The sequence below is a fragment of the Rhipicephalus microplus genome, chromosome 3 (assembly GCF_043290135.1).
Source record: "Rhipicephalus microplus isolate Deutch F79 chromosome 3, USDA_Rmic, whole genome shotgun sequence".
Taxonomy (NCBI): Eukaryota; Metazoa; Arthropoda; class Arachnida; order Ixodida; family Ixodidae; genus Rhipicephalus; species Rhipicephalus microplus.
The window spans coordinates 48,221,350-48,241,850 of NC_134702.1; the positions used below are offsets into that span (position 1 = coordinate 48,221,350).

A 20,501-nucleotide genomic window follows, 5' to 3' on the forward strand; every position below is an offset into this window, starting at 1 on the left:
CAACAGAACAAGACATATAGGCCAAACAAGAAGGACCATATACGTGGGTCATGCCGTCTCTGGGCGAACGTGTGACCCGTCGCTATATATGGGTCCCTGAGGTAGTGTTGTGTGTGCGTGTGTGTGCGTGCGTGCGTGCGTGTGTGTGTGTGTGTGTGTGTGTGTGTGTGTGTGTGTGTGTGTGCGTGTGTGTGCGTGCACGTGCGTGTGTGTGTATTTCCCCGATGGAAACGGTATAGAACACGTAGACGCTACACCAACTGTCCTCTTTTTCCGATGTTTTCGATTTGAGAAGAGCCTTTTGTTTGCCGTCTCGTTAGACCCGGAAAGAAGTGTTTGCGCGGAGACCGTTCCCAAATGCCACGTCGAGAGGGTATCGTATTTACTCTACCGCACGTCCTTTTCGGCCTTCCTGTATTGAGCGTGTGGGTATATTAAACGATGGCATACCCCTGCACGTTTTCTTGGAGCGATCCCACTAATCTTGACGCTACCTTATTGGACGTGAATAACGTATAGATACCGACCCGGATGGCACGTCACCGTGATTCGTGTGTGTGGGAAGCAGCCCACGAAGATATGACATTTGCTGCTTTCCTCTATGACAGAGCCAGAAGGCTACGTACAAAAAAGCGGCTCTGGTTTAGGAATATATATAAAAAAAGAACTAACAAAGGATATAAATATGAGGATTTCTGCATACCGTATGTCATAAACCAGTCTAGGGTGCGAAATTCTTTCACAAGAGATGTCACTATTGGACTTGTATTTATCAGGGTAGCAACTGCCTTCCTGGAACATGGTAAAAGAAATGAAAAAAAAAAAGCATCGTAGACAAAAGCCTTCAATCTTCCATCTTACGCTGTATTTCTGTCTTCTTTTGATTCCTACTGACCGTAGATTACGGAACATGGTGAGCCTTCAATCTTCAATCTTCCTTTCAACAACTGTCTTGATCAACAACTGTTTTGTAGCGCTTGTCCTGTGTCCCTCGCTCGTCTTACATACGTGCATTTAGCGCTTACATAAGTTATGTCTAGACTAGACTATGCGATATAAACACAACAAAAAGGTTGCAGGGAGATCACTTTCAAATCTGCCCGAATCAGCCTTGAACCAACGTAAAACGTGGCAGGGAAGGTGCTGAAGCTCGAGTCGCTATTGGCGGTGTTTTTCTTATTCCATCTATTTTACTTTTAATAGCAGAACTGCTCAAGCGAGTCGTAAAAAAACAAAAAAAAACATCGCGCCATGGTGAGGTCACTGTGCGTTGCTTAGCAACCGGTTGTACAGCTGTGCGCCTGCTTGGCTAGCTCATACACTGCTCCGCCACTGCTCATACACTGCTCATACACTGCCTGCCTGGCCACCATACGCAGCCACTCGGTAGCGTCATACGTGACGTCACAGCCAACTGCGCATGCGCTCCTTCGGGGAGAGTGGGAAAGGTTAGCTCTACCAACGAGAAAGCCGCTTACGGGGAATCACGGTGTGCTGCCTAGCGATACCACAGAACACCTACCAGTTGGCGATAGCGCTGGACTCTACTCTTAAAGCATTCCCCGACTGTGCTGGACTCGACAGGAAGTTGCTATCAGTTGGAATTACTTCATATAACTTACGGCATCACTTTGCATCACTTGACGTCCCTTCGTACGTCCAGGACCATATAAGAAGCGATCAGCTCCCCTGCGCCTTTAGCCTTGCACAACTTGTGGAAGTTACGCCCGGCATCTTTTATGTTTTATTTTTTTCTTCTGATGATTGCAGAAACAGCACTTGTCCTAGCACTCTTTATTATCTGTCACACTCGTTATGTGACACTCGTCTCTTGCTATTCGTTGGACTCGTTATTTAAAGTTTGTTAAGCGCAAATAAATAAGTAAATCAATCGGTGCTTTTCTTCAGTACTTACTGCGCGCGCGCACACACACACACACACACACGCACACACACACGCACACACACACACGCACACACACACACACACACACACACACACACACACACACACACACACACACACACACACACACAGTAGAAGAGGTTTGAATGATTGTTCTACACTTCAGATGAATATGTGTGAGCTATTATGGTATTTTTGCATTAGGTGGAACAGCCGCAGCCATAGAAATTGAATCATAGATGGTAGAAAGACAGTTATGCTCATGTTGAATGAGCCACATGGCAATATTTCTTATAGACCCTTGCAACCTCATTATGCTGTTAGGGACCTTGCACTGGGTTTTCTAGATTACTTCAACTAGAGCTATAGGAAGTATTTACCATGGACACCGGCCTACTTGAGGTTGTTATGCCAGCGAGTCCTCGTCAAACGTCCGTGCCTCTGAAAAAGGCAATCTGGGTCAAGGCCAGCCCGCAGTCCGCCTGACACGAACAACTCAACGGCGTAAACACGCGCGGCGCCTCTCTGGCCCACGTGCAGTGAGTCAGCAGCGCACGTGACAGCGAGCCGGCGTCCTCGTGTCTGGGGGTAACGTGGCCCAGCGGCGACCCCATTGGAGGAATCTGCCCTGACGACCAGCGGCGCTTCTGATTGGACATTTTGGTTGGACCCGGTGAAAATAAAAGAAGCCCTGCGGCGTGTCGCGATCGGCGGTCCTATGTGAGAGGAGTCCCCGTGTCGGAGAGCCGACATGTGTGTGAGTCGGCGGTCTTAGGCGAAAAGTTGACCTATGTGTTAGAGAGGAGAGCTCGGCTCTTCGAGTCTCTGTCGGCCCCAGTGCCGAAATTGTAACGCCTCTGTATATATGCTGTACATAAACCTTGTTTAACTCACCGTCGTCTCGTCCGCTCGTCTTATCAGCTCTGCGCAGAAGCAGTCGCGAGCTGAGAAACATACGCTACCAAACGGCTGGTGACCTTCCCGGCGGAGTTGAAAGCAGTGGCGCCTTCGGGACCGTGTTGGCGTCCCCGTCTTTCGCAACAAGGTGGTGTCACTGTGTTATCAGATCAGTTGATAGAACAATATAATAGGGATAATGTGCTCTTCAAACCAACTAAGCCTGTCATTGGCTTCGGTGACATTCCCTCGTATACCTTAATGTCAGTGTACCTGGAGTGACAGGAGGTGGAAAAAAATGTTATGTAGGGAAACGAAACTTTCAATTTTCAAGGTTTTCTACACACTAGAGCAAGAACGAAAGGGACGATAACTTCTGAGAAAACTCTCGCTTCTCTCAGAGTACGGTGATAAGTAAGCATTTTGTAAAGAGATACATCTGAAGACATAAAACAGAGAAAGAAAAGATATGCATATATTTATGGAGAGGAAAGCCGGGAGTTAAACCAAATCTTAGTATCCGGTTCGCCACCCCGCATTGGGGTGGCTGAATGGTGACATTCAGCCACCCCAAGAGGGCGCAGGGAGGGAAGAGAATTATACACTACACAGAAAAGGTATCCGAAGAACTGCAACTGCAAGAGGCTATACAAGCTCAGCTACTTCAAAAAGCATCACATCATCCCAAGAAAGAGTTTTTTTTCCCGGAACAATGGCTAACACAGCAAAGGTCCATCACACGAACCGACCTCCATCCACGCCGGTGCTTCGCATCGCTTCTGGAAACACCCACTTCGCACAATGGCAAAAAGCGAGCACGACAAATGGCCTCGCTGACCTTCGCTGCTTTTTAGGATCCTGATATAAAGTAGGCAGGCGCCTAAATAGAGACAGAAGAGGAGAGAGCCAGTCGTTCCTTTGATGAGAGCCGTCGCTGGACGCGGGATGCATCCCCTCACTCCACACTTCACGATTCTGCAACGGAACTCCGGCGACAGCCATGCGATGCGGTAGCACTAGTGCGTTGCGTACAGTGATTCGCGAGAAGGTGTAGCAGCAGGGGAGGAAAAATACAGAGAGAGAGAGACAGAGAGAGGGAGATGTAAACAACATCTTTACAGGTTGAAGCGTAGCCAGAGGAAATGGACACGGCTTACGAACACAGGGGCTTTCATTCTGTCGCCCGTAGAAGTGCACGCGGATTGAGGAGGCCCCGTTATAGCCCCGGATGCGTTCTTTTTTTTCTTTTTTTTGCCTACATGGCTTTTGATCACTCTAGGTGAAACCTCTGATAGGCGACATAGGCTCCACCGAAATGCGCATTATAAGGGAAAGCTCTTAATATATATAGGAGTGAAGGAGCGGGTATGCGCCTACACACGCAGCGTCCTTGTAGGCGTGTTCTGCATTTGTTTGTTGGTTCGTCTTTCTTTCTTTCTTTCTTTCTTTCTTTCTTTCTTTCTTTCTTTCTTTCTTTCTTTCTTTCTTTCTTTCTTTCTTTCTTTCTTTCTTTCTTTCTTTATTTCTTTCTTTCTTTCTTTCTTTCTTTCTTTTTTTACTTTTTACTTTCTTTATTTTTTTCTTTCCTTCTTTCTCTCTTTCTTTCTTTCTTTCTCTCTTTCTTTCTTTCCTTCTTTCTCTCTTTCCTTCTTTCTTTCCTTCTTTCTTCCTTTCTTCCTTTCTTTCGGTCTTTCTTTCTTTCTTTCTTTCTTTCTTTCTTTCTTTCTTCCTTCCTTCCTTTCCTTCTTTCCGAAGCTCCACGCAATCACAGGCTCCTTTCCGCGTCTTCCTTCCGACTTCCATTAGAAAGGTGCAACATTGCGCAGGCTAGCACGGTAGTCATCTTACAAATGCTCTTTTTACAAACACTTGCATAGCGAGGTTTATACGTTGGCACTCTGAGTGAGTCGCATCTGCACTTGCAACAATAACGAAATGTAATAGCTTACAGGATTCCATCAACTCCCTAACTACAACCGGTCTCATTTTTTTGTGTGAAGTTATATACAGCGGTCGAAGCACCAGCGTCTTAGTCGAACATATAATTTACCGATGAGACGCCATTTCGACATACTATGAAACACCTTATCAATTAAACAGCCATTGCGGCACACTGCAACAAACCCTCATCAACTCAACACACCAACATTAAATCAACTTCAACCATGTAAGGTCATAATGCGTTCTAAATCGGCGCACTGACCAGCCGGCTTTTACTAGGAATTACCACTGCACAGAACTCTCGGCCACTCTTCTACCTAGCGAAGGGCTTTGCGGATCTTTGCGCACGGTTGGGATGACGCCAGCGCTTTAGCTAGCTTCCGCAGCACTACAAGGTTTTTAACGACGTTAGGCTGTAGAAAAGAAACTTACTATATATAAAAACGAACGTTCTAGAGCTGGCAGCCTTTGCGCTACAGTAAGACGTCTCGTTCTCCCCTCCCTACGGCGCACCGTACCGTGTCCGCCTGAAGAGCGTCCCAGTGTACTTAGAATGTGTTTCTCGGCATTAGTCTTCTTCTGATACCCTTATTTCCAAGCCCACTCTTGTAACTCGTATCGCGACCCGTATTACGGGCGCTTGTTTCTTAGCCAGGCCTAGATGCAGACCGGAAGTACCGGAAGCGCTGGTAGAAGCCCAGCCAGCGACGCCCCCTACAGGCCCTTCTGCTCAATCATTCGGCGAGGAGACCGTACTCGCTCACAGGAAATGGATCCGTTGCTATACGACCCGTGGCACACCCAAAAAGAAGAGGCGAACGTAGGCGCTATTGCGTTCTGTCGTATACGCCGTGCTTGATGGACTACTTAGGACTATACCGTCACGCTGTCACTCACACCCATTACACGAATGCATCGATACTATTTTTTCTTCTTTCTATGCTGTTGTTTGCCGAGTATATTCTCGGAAGAAACATTAAACTTCGCTCTAGAACAGAAGTTCTATATCGATTGGCTTGGGTTACGACGCGTCGGAGTATAACTACGTCTAACCAATCACAGCACTGTACTCAGATGCAGTGATTCCCAAGTTCATGCTTGATGTTCGCTTTGCCTGCAGGCCTTTGCGATACGAAAAGTATCTGAGTAATGAAGACGACGAATGTAAAGTAGAATTTTCCTTCACTTGAGCATTCATGCAGTGTAACTTTCATCCAGCATGTATCGTTATCAAAATAAAGCGCGAGACACTCGCAAAAGTCGAGAAAAGAAATAAAAAGCGGAAGCAGAATGTACATTTTGGGTATCTTCTCCTTGCCACCTTCCTCCTGTTCAGAACTTCGTTATGTTTTTCAAAAAATATTTGCACTTTGAAGAACACGTTTTTTTTTTCACCGAGGACGAACAGCACGAGTGACGAATCTATTTGAACACGGCACCAGAGAAACATTCATGCACGTGATCGGAGAACTAGGGCTTATGTGTATCACCTGCCAAACCCACTCGCAATATAAAGGGGTTTTCGGAGTGCATTGAGATAATCGGATTACCGAACTTATCGTCTTGCACAGTTGCTGACGGAATCAGCATGTCGCTAAATCATGATGTTTTTTTTTTTCTTTAACACCAGCATTTACGTTTCGGACGACATCACGTTTGCTGAACAAGCGTCGAGGCAAAACAGTGAACTATAGTCCTCGTCTACAAACTGAAGAAAAAAAGCTTAGTTGCGAGAGTTCCTGCAGCAGCCGTTGCTAATCACGGAGGTTATGCCTTGTGCAGTGCAGTGCGAAGTTTCACTGATAACATGGCTTTTAGAAAGCGTGATCACAGACACTTTCTACACTGATTTAAACAAACTGTCGCTTACAGTGAACAATATTCGTGCAAAATCAAAATGACAAGGTAGCAGCTGCGCTTTGCATAGGCAACGTGTGGCAAGACACAGCCGACAAATTATCCACTTGAATGCTATTTCATCGAAAGAAGAGTCTTTTGATGTTCATCACTCGACGTTTAGAAACTCAGACGTTTATCAAGCCACATTCATAGGACTACGAGGATGCGTGCATAAAAAGCCCCCTTTTGAGCTCCCTAGAAAACATTGCATGGTTTAAAAACGCAATTCAGTTTATTCAATGTTATGTTGCGTCCTGTTTACCTTTTGTTTTTGTCCCTCATAGTGGACCTGGCTTCCTTTTACAGCGAAAGCTGTTATCAGATCACAACGGTAGTTGCAGTGAAGTAGGCGTCAACCACCGCCGCCATCGCCAGCATCCGTAACCGCTATAGCGCGAAATAAGAAAAAAAAATGAATAGGAAAAAAATATCCACGAATGTCGGCCCCTCTTGCTGACTATCTTCATCAACAAAACATTAACTGTTCGTTGATCTGCCTGCATAATATTAGCTTGAGTCATTATTAAGTTTTTATATTACCATTTTGTATAGATTAGTCACCCTGTTAATATACACAGAAGGTCCCATTTCAGCCTGTGACAACGGGACCTCCTACTGTATAGTCTTACGAAGTACTTAACTCGTTGTTTGATTTGAAATAAGTGATTCTGATTCGGATTAGCAACTTTTACACCGGGTAAGATTCCATCTCGTTAACTTCACTTTTCGATATGAAGTCATGTCTGGGCGACAGATACCACTGGTGGCGGCTGTTTCTGCTCGCTGTCTCCTACCACCGACACTATCATCGGTAAGCGACCACTCTGTGCTCTCGGCCATGGCTCTGGCGGCAGTAATGGTGTTTTAGGCCCTTATAAATTGCAGTAAAAGCCGTCTTAAGATCACAAGAGTAGCCGATTTCGGCACAGTAATGATACGCCACCGCCAACATTACTGGTGTTCGTAACCACTATGGCGAGAAATAAAAAATATTAACAAGAAAAGAAGTTTCAGACGGCAACCGGTTTTCAACGCTGGACCTCTGCGTGCCAGTAGAGTATTCTACCGCAGAGCATCGATGGTGCTTTAAACGTCTTCGCTAAGACACCCTGTAGAGGTGCCATATAGGGTAAGGAACCATGTTAACATACGAAATATAGCGCAATGGAAGAGTGAAATAACAAGAAAAATAAAACGTGTAGGGGCTAACTCGGCTATTCGCAGAACACCAAATAATGGCACGGTGGTTGCTTCTTTATTTCATGAAAGTTATGTATTAGTTATCCCAAGACTGTCTACAACGGGCTCTGGAAAGGACACCTTTCCAGCTTTCGATGTGATTGTGCTGCGTATTCTGCGCAGGCCTGGCGATTTTTCTTCATACTCACCAGAAAAAAAAGCATGCCAGACACACGGTGGCAAGCCTATCCTGTACTGACCAAAAAGCCTGACCTCTCTATTTCGTCTCTCAGCGTCACCTTCCTTCTTTCTTGAAAAAATAAAACTTTTTAAAGGACCACTCAACAGGCTCTCAAAATAATAAATTAAAAAAAAAACGAGCGCAATATTCTCTCCTGATCTTTCTTTTCCTTCTTGGGCACTTCTGTGATATAGACAGTAGTTCCAGCGACGTCTATAGCGTACAAGCTCTCGATTGGTCCATGTACACAAAATATCAGATGTGATTTGTCTTCTACACTGTTTTGCCATGCAGCGCTATACCCATCTGTTCTTCGTTGTCTCGCATTAATATCCCGTACGATCAACCAATCACACTTCATTTTGTGTGTTAACGTTGGCGCGAGCGGCGATAGCAGGGTGTCGCCGAGAAGCCCGAAATCCTGACAGGTTCTAGCGCTTAGTGATGACATTGTTCCCGTTAATTTAAGAGCTGAGGGGCGAGGAGGATGCATCGCTTGTGCGAATGAGAGGAGAAAATTGGTTTTCGTCTTTGAACGCGGGGTGGTGAGTGGTCCTTTAATCCCCTCCCATATTCCAGGAACCTTCCGTAAAACTCCCAGTTTACAAAAAAATCTGTTTTAACCACACGCGATTTAATGCTTAGAAAAAGCGCCCATACGCTTATCAGTGCAAGTTTTCTGGGCGTTTCGTTAAGGGCGGTGTCGAGCACCGCATGGCAACAGCTATTTCTTGCGCAGACCTGTGCGCTTTCGCAAAAGAGCTTTAAGCCATCCTTGACGCTAATGCCATGGTGCAGTAGAGATACCGGAAGTTGAGCGTGACGCAACGCTAACACAAGTAGGAAAAGACGCTGTGATGACACTGCATTGTGAACGCCGGACCGATCTTGAATGAAGCGTGCACGTGATAGTGGAATACGTACCGTGTATAGACAAACAATCGTTTTACCTGTGTGAAGACAGTGAAGTTCGAACGCAAACAAAAAAAGAGGCCAGGTGCCGCGTACGAAACAAAACCTTTTTCGCAATTTACACGTTCAGACACGTGTTACGTAACGTTAAATGCGTTAGATGTTTGGCTACATAGAAAGTTGCGCAACAATGCTGCAGCATTCTGATTGATTGATTGATCTGATTGATTTGTGGGGTTTAACGTCCCAAAACCACCATATGATTATGAGAGACGCCGTAGTGGAGGGCTCCGGAAATTTTGACCACCTGGGGTTCTTTAACGTGCACCCAAATCTGAGCACACGGGCCTCGACATTTCCGCCTCCTGCAGCATTCTCCGGCACGCACGTTCAGAGGACCCGAGAGCTACAGCGCGCCACACGAACACTTGCAGCGAATGTTACCGTCTCCGGGAATCACCGTCACGAGCGCTTCCGTTGTTGCGGGCCTTTCGAAGAGCTAGTATTCACCTTTTCATAAACGCCTCCCTGGGCGCCGCCATAGCCCTCCTTGGGCTGTGCAAATTGGCGCGTCCCCTCGAAAATGCACTGGCAACGCTGCGTCCTTAGCCTTTGTATTCCCGCGCACAGCCCACCATGGCGGTGTTTTTTCCTTCCTGTGAAAAGGTGTATAGTGCAGCGCGAGTAACGCAGGGAGAGACGTTTCCGCGCCTGGCGGGGGCATCTACGTGATGAACCGCTGCCGCGCAACGAACAGTTTTTCTCTTACGAACCTGTATACTTTACTGGAAGTTTCGGAGACGCCGCTTGCCGGATCACGCTATACCTACCATGAGTCCGCACACTGAGAAATGTCCGGCACGCAGGAATTGCGGATATCAATCAATCAATCAATCAATCAATCAATCAATCAATCAATCAATCAATCAATCAATCAATCAATCAATCAATCAATTTATTATCATGTCATAAAAGGATGTTACAGGGAGTAAAATATACAGAAGAGGGTCCCAAAGTACAAGACTGCAACGGGACCCTCGGTGATCATTACAAATAAAGATATTTAAAGAGTGTGGAATGCGTCACTGCATACGTTGCGCGAAGTGGAATAATATAGCCGTTTCAGAGATACGCTGTGCCACATCCTGTAGCTCCGGTGCGTCTTTAAAAGATTTTATATATATTCAGACAGGGTTAGCATATACTCTTGTTAACATCAAAAGAAAGAAATGGGTGGCGGCTGGCGAAGTACTAGGTAGGACAGACAACAGGTGGTTAGTTAGAGTAACGGAATGGTTGTCAAGGGCTGGAATATGAAGACGAAGAAGGCAACGAGTTAGCTGGATTGATAAAGAGGTGCGCGAGGATAAAATAGAATAAGATCGCGTGAGTATTGTGGATATAATTGCGACAAGCCTTTGTTCTGTTCTTAAGTGGACCTAATTAGGTCGATAATGATGATAATGCTACCAGATGCCTCTGTGAAGAGACGTAAGATGAAACATAATGGTGGGCCCCCGTGTGGCGCGAAGTTTCGATTAAAGAAGTATTGATGATTTTAGGGCAGGCGGTTCTGGTGTAGCGGCCTGCCTTCTTATGTATTCACATAAAAAAAGAGAAAAAAAGGAACTGAAAACTTCCCACGACTCCGAAACTAGACCTAATTAGCTCGACGCGTGCAGTCAGCATCCGATAGGCACCTTACAATTTCAACACACGCCCTGAGGTTGAAAGGACATCCGGCTTTCAGAATCACACTGCAGTGGCGTGTATCTGACATTCTACTGCGAGAGCATGATGCTCTTGATGAAGTGAGACTTTTATGTTGACATTTTCAAAAAGCATTTTGATCTGTAGTCGAGATTACTAATAAATCAAAGTTTAAGGTTGCTGTAACTAAGTTGTCATAATTTTTAGGATTATTGTATTTACATTTTTCAGTAGCACTGTTGTCTTCACTTTTTCCTTTTTTTTGATCTTGATATTTGCTGCTGCAATGACGCAATTTTTCGTTCATATGGGCACGTGCATGTGCTTGAGTGTTAATTCGTTTACTTCATTCTTTCTTTTGTAATAGACCTGTTATGCTTTGTATTTCTTAAATACCTGTTTTTGTTATTATACTGAGCGCTATTTCTTGTTGGCTTCCTTCACTGATCTATGTAACTTCCAATTTTTCGCTTTTTAAGTATGTCGTGTTAAATATGTTACCCACTCCCCTCTGTGATGCCCTCAGGTCCTGAGGATACTGGAATAAATAAATAAATAAATAAATAAATAAATAAATAAATAAATAAATAAATAAATAAATAAATAACACAAACAAGACACCTCGCCATTCGAAAAACACCGGTGAGTCAAGCGTGCGATCGGACATTTAAAATAATGCAGGAGAAACCAAACGCCACGTAACCTCAGAAGAATTGCAACAGATGTGAAAGGTGACAACGTTAGTTCACTTCTTTGACGTCACAGCGGGGGCAAAATGATTTAAGTTTCCTGTTGCCTGAGACCGAGAGCTTCTGATTTGTGAGACCTAGAGATAACATACGAACGTTTCATTGTTTGCAGGAACTGAAATCTGGGTTGAGTATGTAAAACACACACTTGAGCAGGGAGCGCTGCAAAGCAATGATACAAGTAAGCAACGAGACGAACACACTGGGAAAACTAAAGTTTATTCGCAGAATCTACAGGAATCTACACCTATTTACCCCTGAACAAATGTCTCAAAACCACATCGTTACGTATGAATTTCATTGTGGTTCAGCAAAAACTTGGTAAAAATTTTTTTTACTATAATAATAGAACTTATTGGAGTTTTACGACTCGAAATCACTATATGTTTATGAGAGGCACCATAGCAGGGAGGGCTTTACAAATTTAGATCACCTGGAGCTTTTTATAGTTCACCTAAATTTAAGCACACGGATTTGTAGCATTCTGCCTTTGTCAAATGTGGCCACCTCAGCCGGGATTCGATCCTGCTGTATACTTGCGGGTCAGCAATTGACCCCCGTAGCCACAAGACCGTTTGTTATACCATAACCTTCGTGGTATGTAGGAAGGAACAGGAGAGAAAGGAAAGGCAGGGATGTTAACCAGTCTAGAAAAACTAGTATGCTACCTTACACCGGGGAGAGAGGTGGAGGAGTTTTAAAGATGAAGAAAGAGAGACACGCGCACACAAAGTCATACTTCACAATCATCATAACGCCATCAGTCTATAATTGCCAGTGCAAATCTGTAGCATTCAAGAAGTTCAGCACTGCTTTTCTTGTCTTTCCCCGCGATGACCTCTCAGGTCGACATTCACGAATGGTTTCTGCCGTCACAAGATTCTGATCAATGCAATATAGAGCGGCTTCTCTGCGCATTGTAGCAAGGACAGTCAGAGAAAATGTGCTCTATGTAGATTAGATGTTCAGTCTACTCGAGGAAACTTTCAGCAAGAAAAAAATTGGCCCGAATATACATGTTTTACTGTAAATGTCGCCGAAAAACGATGGTCTTGCCTCTGGAGAGAGTGAACAAAACGTTTATTTGATGTTCTGCGCAAGAAAATCGGTGAATGGTATTCTGAAGGCACTGCGTTAGAGTGCCTCGATCGTGTAGCGGAGGCGAACAAGTGCATCTAGGCACGTTAGACACGAGCGCCATCTGGCAGTTATCTTCGAAAACGAAGGCGTGCGCGACTGCGGAGAAAGATGCGCGCCAGTCTCGGAGGTGATAAGGTGTAGAATTCAAAGCGACGGGCAGGTGCCACCACCATGTCGTCGTAGCAAAGCGTTGGAAACACCTTCTTGAGCATCGCGTTGCACTGTCAGCGCAGTGAGATAAACGCTACAGTCTTAGAGTTACTTGTGTACGCCTCTTCTAGTATAAAGGCAGACATACCAACCATAGACGTGTTGTTATGGAGCCTCAGATATGCGCAATATTTGCTTTTTTAATTGACAATCGCACAACTATGAAGGCTAAACCTTGTGCAATATTGGTGAGCGCTGCAGATGGGTTTGGCCGTTTGATGTCGTTTGAGGTATCGTTAGGGCGGACAAACAGACAAATGTACAGACAGACAGAGAGACAGACAGACAGACAGACAGACCAAAATTTTTCTTTCGAAGGTCCCCAAGAAAGACTATCGTCCTTAAAACGAATATGTTCCTATCGGGCTTCAGCAGGCTTTTTGAGTGTAATAGACAGGGAGCCGGAAACACTCGCCTTTCGCATAGCCTGAGCGTCCAGGAGGCGATGATCCAGAGGGAGACCATGAAGACGAGGAGCACCGTGCCGGGGCAGATGGTCATCAGGGTCTTGAGCACGAAGCGCGTGTTGAAGTTGATGCGGTTGAGCGCCCCGATGGAGCGCGACGAGGCGTCGGTGAACAGCTTCGAGTGGAGAAGCATGACGCGGCAGATGAGGTACAGCCGCAGGAACATGGGCAGCGACAGCGTCACGTCCACGGGAACGTCGCGCGAGCGCACGCGGTTCCCGTGGTTGGCCAGCTTGGTGGTCCACGTGAAGCGCTGGTCGCCCGGCACCGGGTGCACGGCGCACACGCAAAGCTCGGCCAGGATCTGCGCCACCCGGCGGGGCGTCATGGCGATGCGCCAGTCGTCCGCGCAGTTGTCGATCATGAACAGCTGCGAAGGGACAAGAAAACGTTTAAGATGAAGAAAGATGATGTAGACGAACTTCGATGAAAACAAGAAAGCTATACATTACGGTGGCGCGATTTCGCACACTTAAAATCAGGCAAAATTTATCTGACCCTGCACTGACGGCTTCTCCAGAGTACAAACCCTTGTTATTTCCCTGGCGCAGTGAACTGACTAATTCAAGGATGATGGAAGTTGTCATCACGAAATTTCGTTGCCGCGTTACCTCCCTCAATTTTTACTTGCATAGATCAGGCATATTGAATTCCCCTATGTGCATTTACTGCAATCAAGAGGAAACGATCAGTCATTTTTTATTACATTGTCGCCGTTTCAATTTATTCAGGCAAAGCATACTAGCACCACCTCTTCAAAGACTGGGCTTGCAACTATCACAACCTGATCTTCTTTCATTTGGAGCCTCTACACTGGGTTTCAGCCACAGGGATGTTTTATTCGCCGTTCAAGAATACATCACTGCGACTAAACGATTTTCTTGCTAAATTACTGTCTCACTGTTTTTCTTCTTTTTTTTCCTGGAAACTTGATATCGGTATTTCAAATCAAAATTAAGTTGCAAAAATTTTGTTGGAATGACGCATTGCTGAAAGTTTAGGGTGAATTCACCTTATAATCGGCCAATCCCCTTCTTTGGGTACGAGCCATTTGCACAGGGAAACAACAACAAGAAAGCTCTGCCTAAACGGCTCAGTTGGCGTGTTTACTAGAAATGAGGACAATCATCATCCTTTCCCCCTACAGTGATTGTAGCTTACATAATGATAACGCATGTAGATATAAGAACATTGTCGTGATCACGATATGATCTGCTCAGGAACGTTGCCGGGCTAGTTGGTTGCGCTTCACCATTCATGGCCACAGAACATCACAACAAGGACACAAAAGAGAGACACGCGTAATCATAGCGCTGTGTGTGTGTCTCTCTCTTTTGTGTCCTCGTCGCAGTGCGCTATAGCCATATGAATGATGAACGATACGATCGTCGTCATACAGTGGACATGCCACTTGAGTAAGTTCCACCTCTTCCTCTTCTTTAAAATTTTTTGTTAATAAGAGCGCTTGCGAAATTTCTCACGCACACGCGTTCTTGCTTCCTTTCTTGTTGCATTTTGATTAGGTAGAATAGCTGCACACAAGTTTGTGCGACGAAATGAGTGAAAAAATCGGGCTTTTCCTACACCATATATGGCTGTCTTACGCCCCCGTGAGCATAGATTAACGTGGCGTTCGGTCTGTCCTACCTAATGCTTTCCACAGCCGCTTCCCGTACACGACTCCTACGGTGCAGCGTACATGAGATTTTCTCATGAATCTTGCAGCAGGCACTGATGCATTCAACACACGAAATAGGCGAACACAAAAGGCCAAAGATTTGCGGCAGCGAGGATTCGCGACCGTTGATGCATCACACCAAAAGAGAGAGTTGGGCTAGTATGTTTGCGTTCACATTGAAACAGCATATTAGAAAGCATATTGAAACAGTTACCAGATAGCAATAGTGATCGTGATGCGCGGCTGTCATCAATGCAGCTGTTAGAGTTCGTTGGTTACAAACTTCAGTACGACCATTCACAACGAATGACCACTCGAAGAGACACAAAAGCGTCGGACATTTTGTTGGAGCGCCCCAGCACAATGAATTGGTGAAAAAAAAAGTTGTTTTCAACGAGAAGTCAGTGTTTCGACGAGAAGAAAAACCAACTCCTGTTGAAATGAACAAAAATGAAGCTGAAATGCTGATTGATAATTGCTGGGGATGATAGAAGTTGACCCATTTCATAAGTGAAAAGCAAGCTTTTCTGCGATGCATTTACTGTCTGGCCAATGACATCTGGCCACTTCTGCAAATATCGTGTTCACGTGCTTTGCTTGCGCTACGATGTTAAAAATCAGACTCGGCTCCCTTGATATTAACACGTACAACATAACAAGGTTCTATAGTTGCCCCAGGACTGGCAACTATAGGACCTCGTCACTACTTCAGGCACGAGAGGCTCTGCCATTATTTGGTCAATTATGCAGCACAGCAAGGTGGACTTGTAAAATATGTAAGAAAAAAAAGATCCACTCGCTTCATAACGCATTTCTCTGGTGTCTGCGGGAAGCTAGACTCCTATGCACAATTCTACAGATTTAAACGTTTATCCTCTTCAAGCCAAGTGTTTCTTACCTAGCTAAATGTTCACCAGTTATAGTTTGCCTTTGCCGAAGATCCATTCGTCTTGTTTTGGTTCCGAGATATTTTTATAAATAAGCGTTTTTTTGACTTTATCTCCAATGGCGAATTTAGCATTGTATCTTGAAGCGCATGCAAATATCCGCTTCCGCCTTCAACAATAGATCTACTCATGATTCTCTTCACAAAAATGACGTTACCTTTAATGTGTTTAAACTTTCGCGAGGGCATCTCCTTAAACGCGAGCACTTATGTGAAGCAAAAGAAGACCCGAAAACGGCATAGCAAAGTCTGTGAGGCATGTGCACGCACGTATACCGAGCAAAGCACGCCAACTCCCCAGAGAACACTTTTCGATTCTTCGCCAACCGGCCCCGAGATATGAAACCCGGAAGAGAGTTTCCAAACGGAACGGCTTTCTTTTTGCGTTTAGATGAGGACCTAGGGAAAACGTGACACTTTCACTTGTTTTTTCTCTTCTCGTTTTACATCATTTCTGCTTCCTTGTATTTCTGTTTCTCTCGTAGGCGGCCATTATTTCGAGCTGATATCACAGAAACCACATACAGATATGAATCTTTACAAGAAAAATGCATAAAAAGCACCTAAAGTGGCACTCATGAGAAATCGCGATCATTTTCTCTGAATATAAAGTAGCTTTTGTTTTCGACAAGCCCTTGCGCATTCGTGTGGCTTACGCGAGAAGAAAAGACGCACCGGAAACGACATTGCAACACATCACGCTCCAACTAGTGGGACTCTGAAGTAAAAGACGAAATCGCGAACAGCAAGTGAACGAAAAAAGAATTGCAGACAAAACAGTTAGAATTCCCCAGTATTCTTTTCTTCATTCTGCGTGAACTTCGTTCGATAAATTACGAGAGATTCTACTTAAGAAATCATTAGGCAGATGAAAGCGCTGTTTTTAGCCTCAATTATAATATTTTTGCTTTGCGCGCAGTCGCACAATGAAGCTGGCGAAAAGCAAACATCGATGAACTTTGAGTCGGTTAATCGTTTCGCACTAACTGCGGTGGCGCGCCGCGCTATCATGTAGCTAAGCAACGTCGAGGGTGGTGAAATTTTGTTGCGTACGTTCTTGCTGGTGCTTCAGTTCGCGAAGTTATTAGAGAGTTTTAGTACTGCGGAATGGTGCTACGTACGCATCACGCAAGCGCCCTTTGTTACGTGGCGTCGTTTGCCACTAATCGGCTTTTAGTACGCCGTAGTACCCACGTACGTAACGAGCGTGGAGCGTGTTGCGCCATCTGGTAGATCAAAATAGAAGTACGTGTTGTTGACAGCCAATGTGAGCCAATCCAAGTGTTATAGCCAGAGTATGGCCATATTTTAAGCCACAGAGCCGGTAGGTGCTTGCCTTCGATGCCGCCATTTTGCAAAACGAACTCTCGCGCTGTTGCGAACTTGTTCGAGAGCGGCGCGATCACCTCATACGTACGCACGCACGCATCTCATGAGTGCGTTCGTAGCGGCTGCGTACGTAATGCGATACGTGCGCGTTGCGGTCTGCGCATGCGCACTACGCAGAACGTGGCGTCCTTACGTACGCAACGCCGCCACGTACGCAGCATACGCAGTACTAAAGCTTTCTATTCGTACGCACGTGAGCGTGGCATTGGGAACGACAACAAACGCTTCGCGAGCTTAACAACGAACTTCATAAAAGCGAAACGGAATGATGCATCGATTGCACTGAGCTTTTTTTGACGGAGACTTGTTGTCCGAAGGCATGCGTGGGGGAGGGGGAGGGGGCAAAAGGAAGCAAGCGTCAAACTGACGCGTTCAAACGCTGTACTTTTCAGTGTTCAAATCGTGCGCACAACTCTCGCTGGATATGCGGGGAAAATTAAACGGATCTACGATAACAGCGAGACGCAACGAAATAAAAAAATAATGAAAGCGAGAAAGTAACTAGACGAGAATGCTTGTATATTCGCGTCAGATCAAGTTCACACCAAAATGAACTAACTACGCATTAGCCCAACAACAAATGATCTTAGTGAAGGATGCCCGTTTTCCGTTTCCATTTATGCGCCCTAAATATTCTCTTGTTTTTGTGGAAGCCGCGCTATTTACCTGAAAACCATCTGGTAGATACAATTTCGGGAAAGAGCGAGTGGATAGTGTGCGAGAGAGAAAGAAGACAGAGATAAGGGGGAATGAAAAAAAAAACATATGCTGGCAGGAGGAGCGTCAGGCTAAGTTTACGAGCGAACGTAGAATGTGAGCGTCTATTTAAAGACAGGTTCATTAAAAAGGCGTTTACGCGGCAACATCTACTGCTAAGAGAGTGTTTTCGCGAACGTACGTAAGCACGCGTTAATTCGTTCCCACATATGGAAACGACGCCTTATACCTCGGCGAAAGGTCGAGTAGACCCCGTGACAAGCAGCCCCATCGTAATGGGTCCTATTCACATTCCACCGAAGCGAGATGTTTCTCGAAGATTGGAAGATTGGAGGCAACGGCAAAGCGGATCATTGTCTCCGTTCTCCGCTCCTGGGATTCTTTCCAATAGCGTGCAGCGTTACGGAAACAGAGCTTGCATATGGCTTATCGGGCTCCGCACGAATTTTCCTTCACAAAGGGGGGAGGGGGGGTGAAGTTTGTAGTCGTACGATATGTCGGTGGGGCTGTAATTTTTTGATGTAACAATGGGTCCTCCATATTTCTTTTCTTGAGGTTTCGCAGGAAACCATTCTTGCGTATGATCTCTGTTGTCGACGTGGGCGGAAGGGATCCCGTATATTAAAAAAAAATACGTATCTTAGACAGAGAGCTCGTAGGTGGGTTAGTTGGTTCAACATCATTGGGACAAAACAGCGCGGACAACGGGACACAAGAAAATACAAGCCGCAGCGCTGACTGTCAATAGTTGATTGTCGGCGCTGAGTCCTGTGTGTTCTTCGTCCAGCTGTCTGCGAGGTTTCGCCACAAGCAGACTTGTGACTCTCTTCTGTGAGTCTTGACTCACCACGTATATGACTCCCTTTATCGATACACGTGAGCTCTGCGAAAGCAGTAACACATACTCTTTTTAGAGCATTCGTAACATAGTACACGAGTATAAACAGGTTCCATGACCGTTGTTGTGTTTTGCTTGACATGGCATTCGGTGTGTAATATACAGACAAGCAATAGTTGGACGAATAGCTGTATATCACGTGACAGAGATCCACTTAACCTTGTCGAACAATAAACAACACGCGAACACGAAATAGAACGGAACGAACCACTACAAAGCAAAGGGACAAAGCACAATCTGTTCAGAGCAAACGACAGGCAGATGACGCTCATTACCCTCAAAACAATCCTACGTAACTGTCATCTATCAGGAGCTGAGGGTACGAGAATTCTACCTAATTTCTATAATTATTATAATCTTTACATCAGAATGGTGATGAGACGTGTGTCCCTACGCCGGTAATAATGCAAATGTTCTTGCGTGAACGAACTCTAGGGACTATTAGTCAAGGACGGTTTTAGCAACGAATATTTTTGACTCACTTCAGTGAAACAATTTGGTCGGTTGCCTATCCAGACTTCCATAAATGAAATATCAGAATTCATATTGCAACTGGACGAAGCCCTTTTACGGAAGGTTCTGGCAGCGCTTGCCGTCCACTGGCAACACTGTCATTATCGAAAACGCACAGGCAAGGAGCCAATTTTCATTTCCCTCCCCCTCTCTGAGTATAAGACATTACTATGCCCGCAGTTACCTACCTAATTTATTTTAAACAAGCAGTGTAATGCTCTAACCAACCTTCCGTATAGGTAAACAGCAACATTTCGATCACAACGATGATCAGTTAAATTTTGTATAGCTCCTTCTTCATTGATTGGCGCCTTCAGTCAGTTTTTTAAGCGCAGATTGTTGCTGATGCCTTATTTGGGGAAAGACAAGAGCCCCCCCCCCTCCCACTCCATTGTACCCCCCCTTCGCCCCCCCCCCAGCCTCAAGCCCTCTTTTATACCTCCGGACATGCACTTACTGTGTACGAAAGCAGCATTGTTTCAGGCGACAAAAAAGAAATAATACCTACAGTTGTACAGCGCTAAGTCGCTACTTGTTCCCAGCGCGTGTTGAGAAGACCTACCGCCGCGCATGATTAAGCCTGCTGGAGCACCACGCGCTGTACAGTAAATAGAGGGGTACATTCCCCCACATACATTGTACCTCGGTAGTGGTGCTTTCCTGATTGTACATGCACCTTTTGTAGTCGTGAAGCTCGATGTTTTTGTCATGTACTTTATCCTTGGTTGGAAGTCAATAAACTTCTCTTTGATGATTCATATCATGTGCATCCGGAAAGATACGGCTTAATACGGCACGCATATCGCTCACCAAAACGTCGAGTAGCAACGTCTCTGTCGTACAAATGGTAGTCTGCGAAGGTCACTGCATCTGAGTGTAAAAATTACGTGCAATAGACCAGCGCTAGCTGAATCGACTTGCTTCGAGATCATGTACTACTTACATGAGTAGCAGGGCGTGAGCTCCAGCAGCCGCAGCACTGCATAGTTTTATGGCCATCAAGAGTGATTGAGGAAGAGAGAGAAGGATTAGGGAGGGAGAGAAGGAGGGATGTAGCGAAGGAGATGATATTACGGAGTTCACTTCGGTTGTACGACGAAGCGTGCGGT

At 45.4% G+C, this 20,501-nt stretch overlaps 1 protein-coding gene across 2 annotated transcripts in view; it reads right to left on the reverse strand.

Annotated features, from left to right (window-relative positions):
- Window positions 1–20,501, reverse strand: part of SK (small conductance calcium-activated potassium channel) — a 576,811-nt gene that overhangs the window by 69,807 nt on the left and 486,503 nt on the right. For both annotated transcript variants that reach the window (XM_075889441.1, XM_075889442.1), the window contains one exon: window positions 13,200–13,621. In XM_075889441.1, the coding sequence (XP_075745556.1) occupies window positions 13,200–13,621 (422 nt within the window). The remainder of the gene's footprint in view (window positions 1–13,199; window positions 13,622–20,501) is intronic.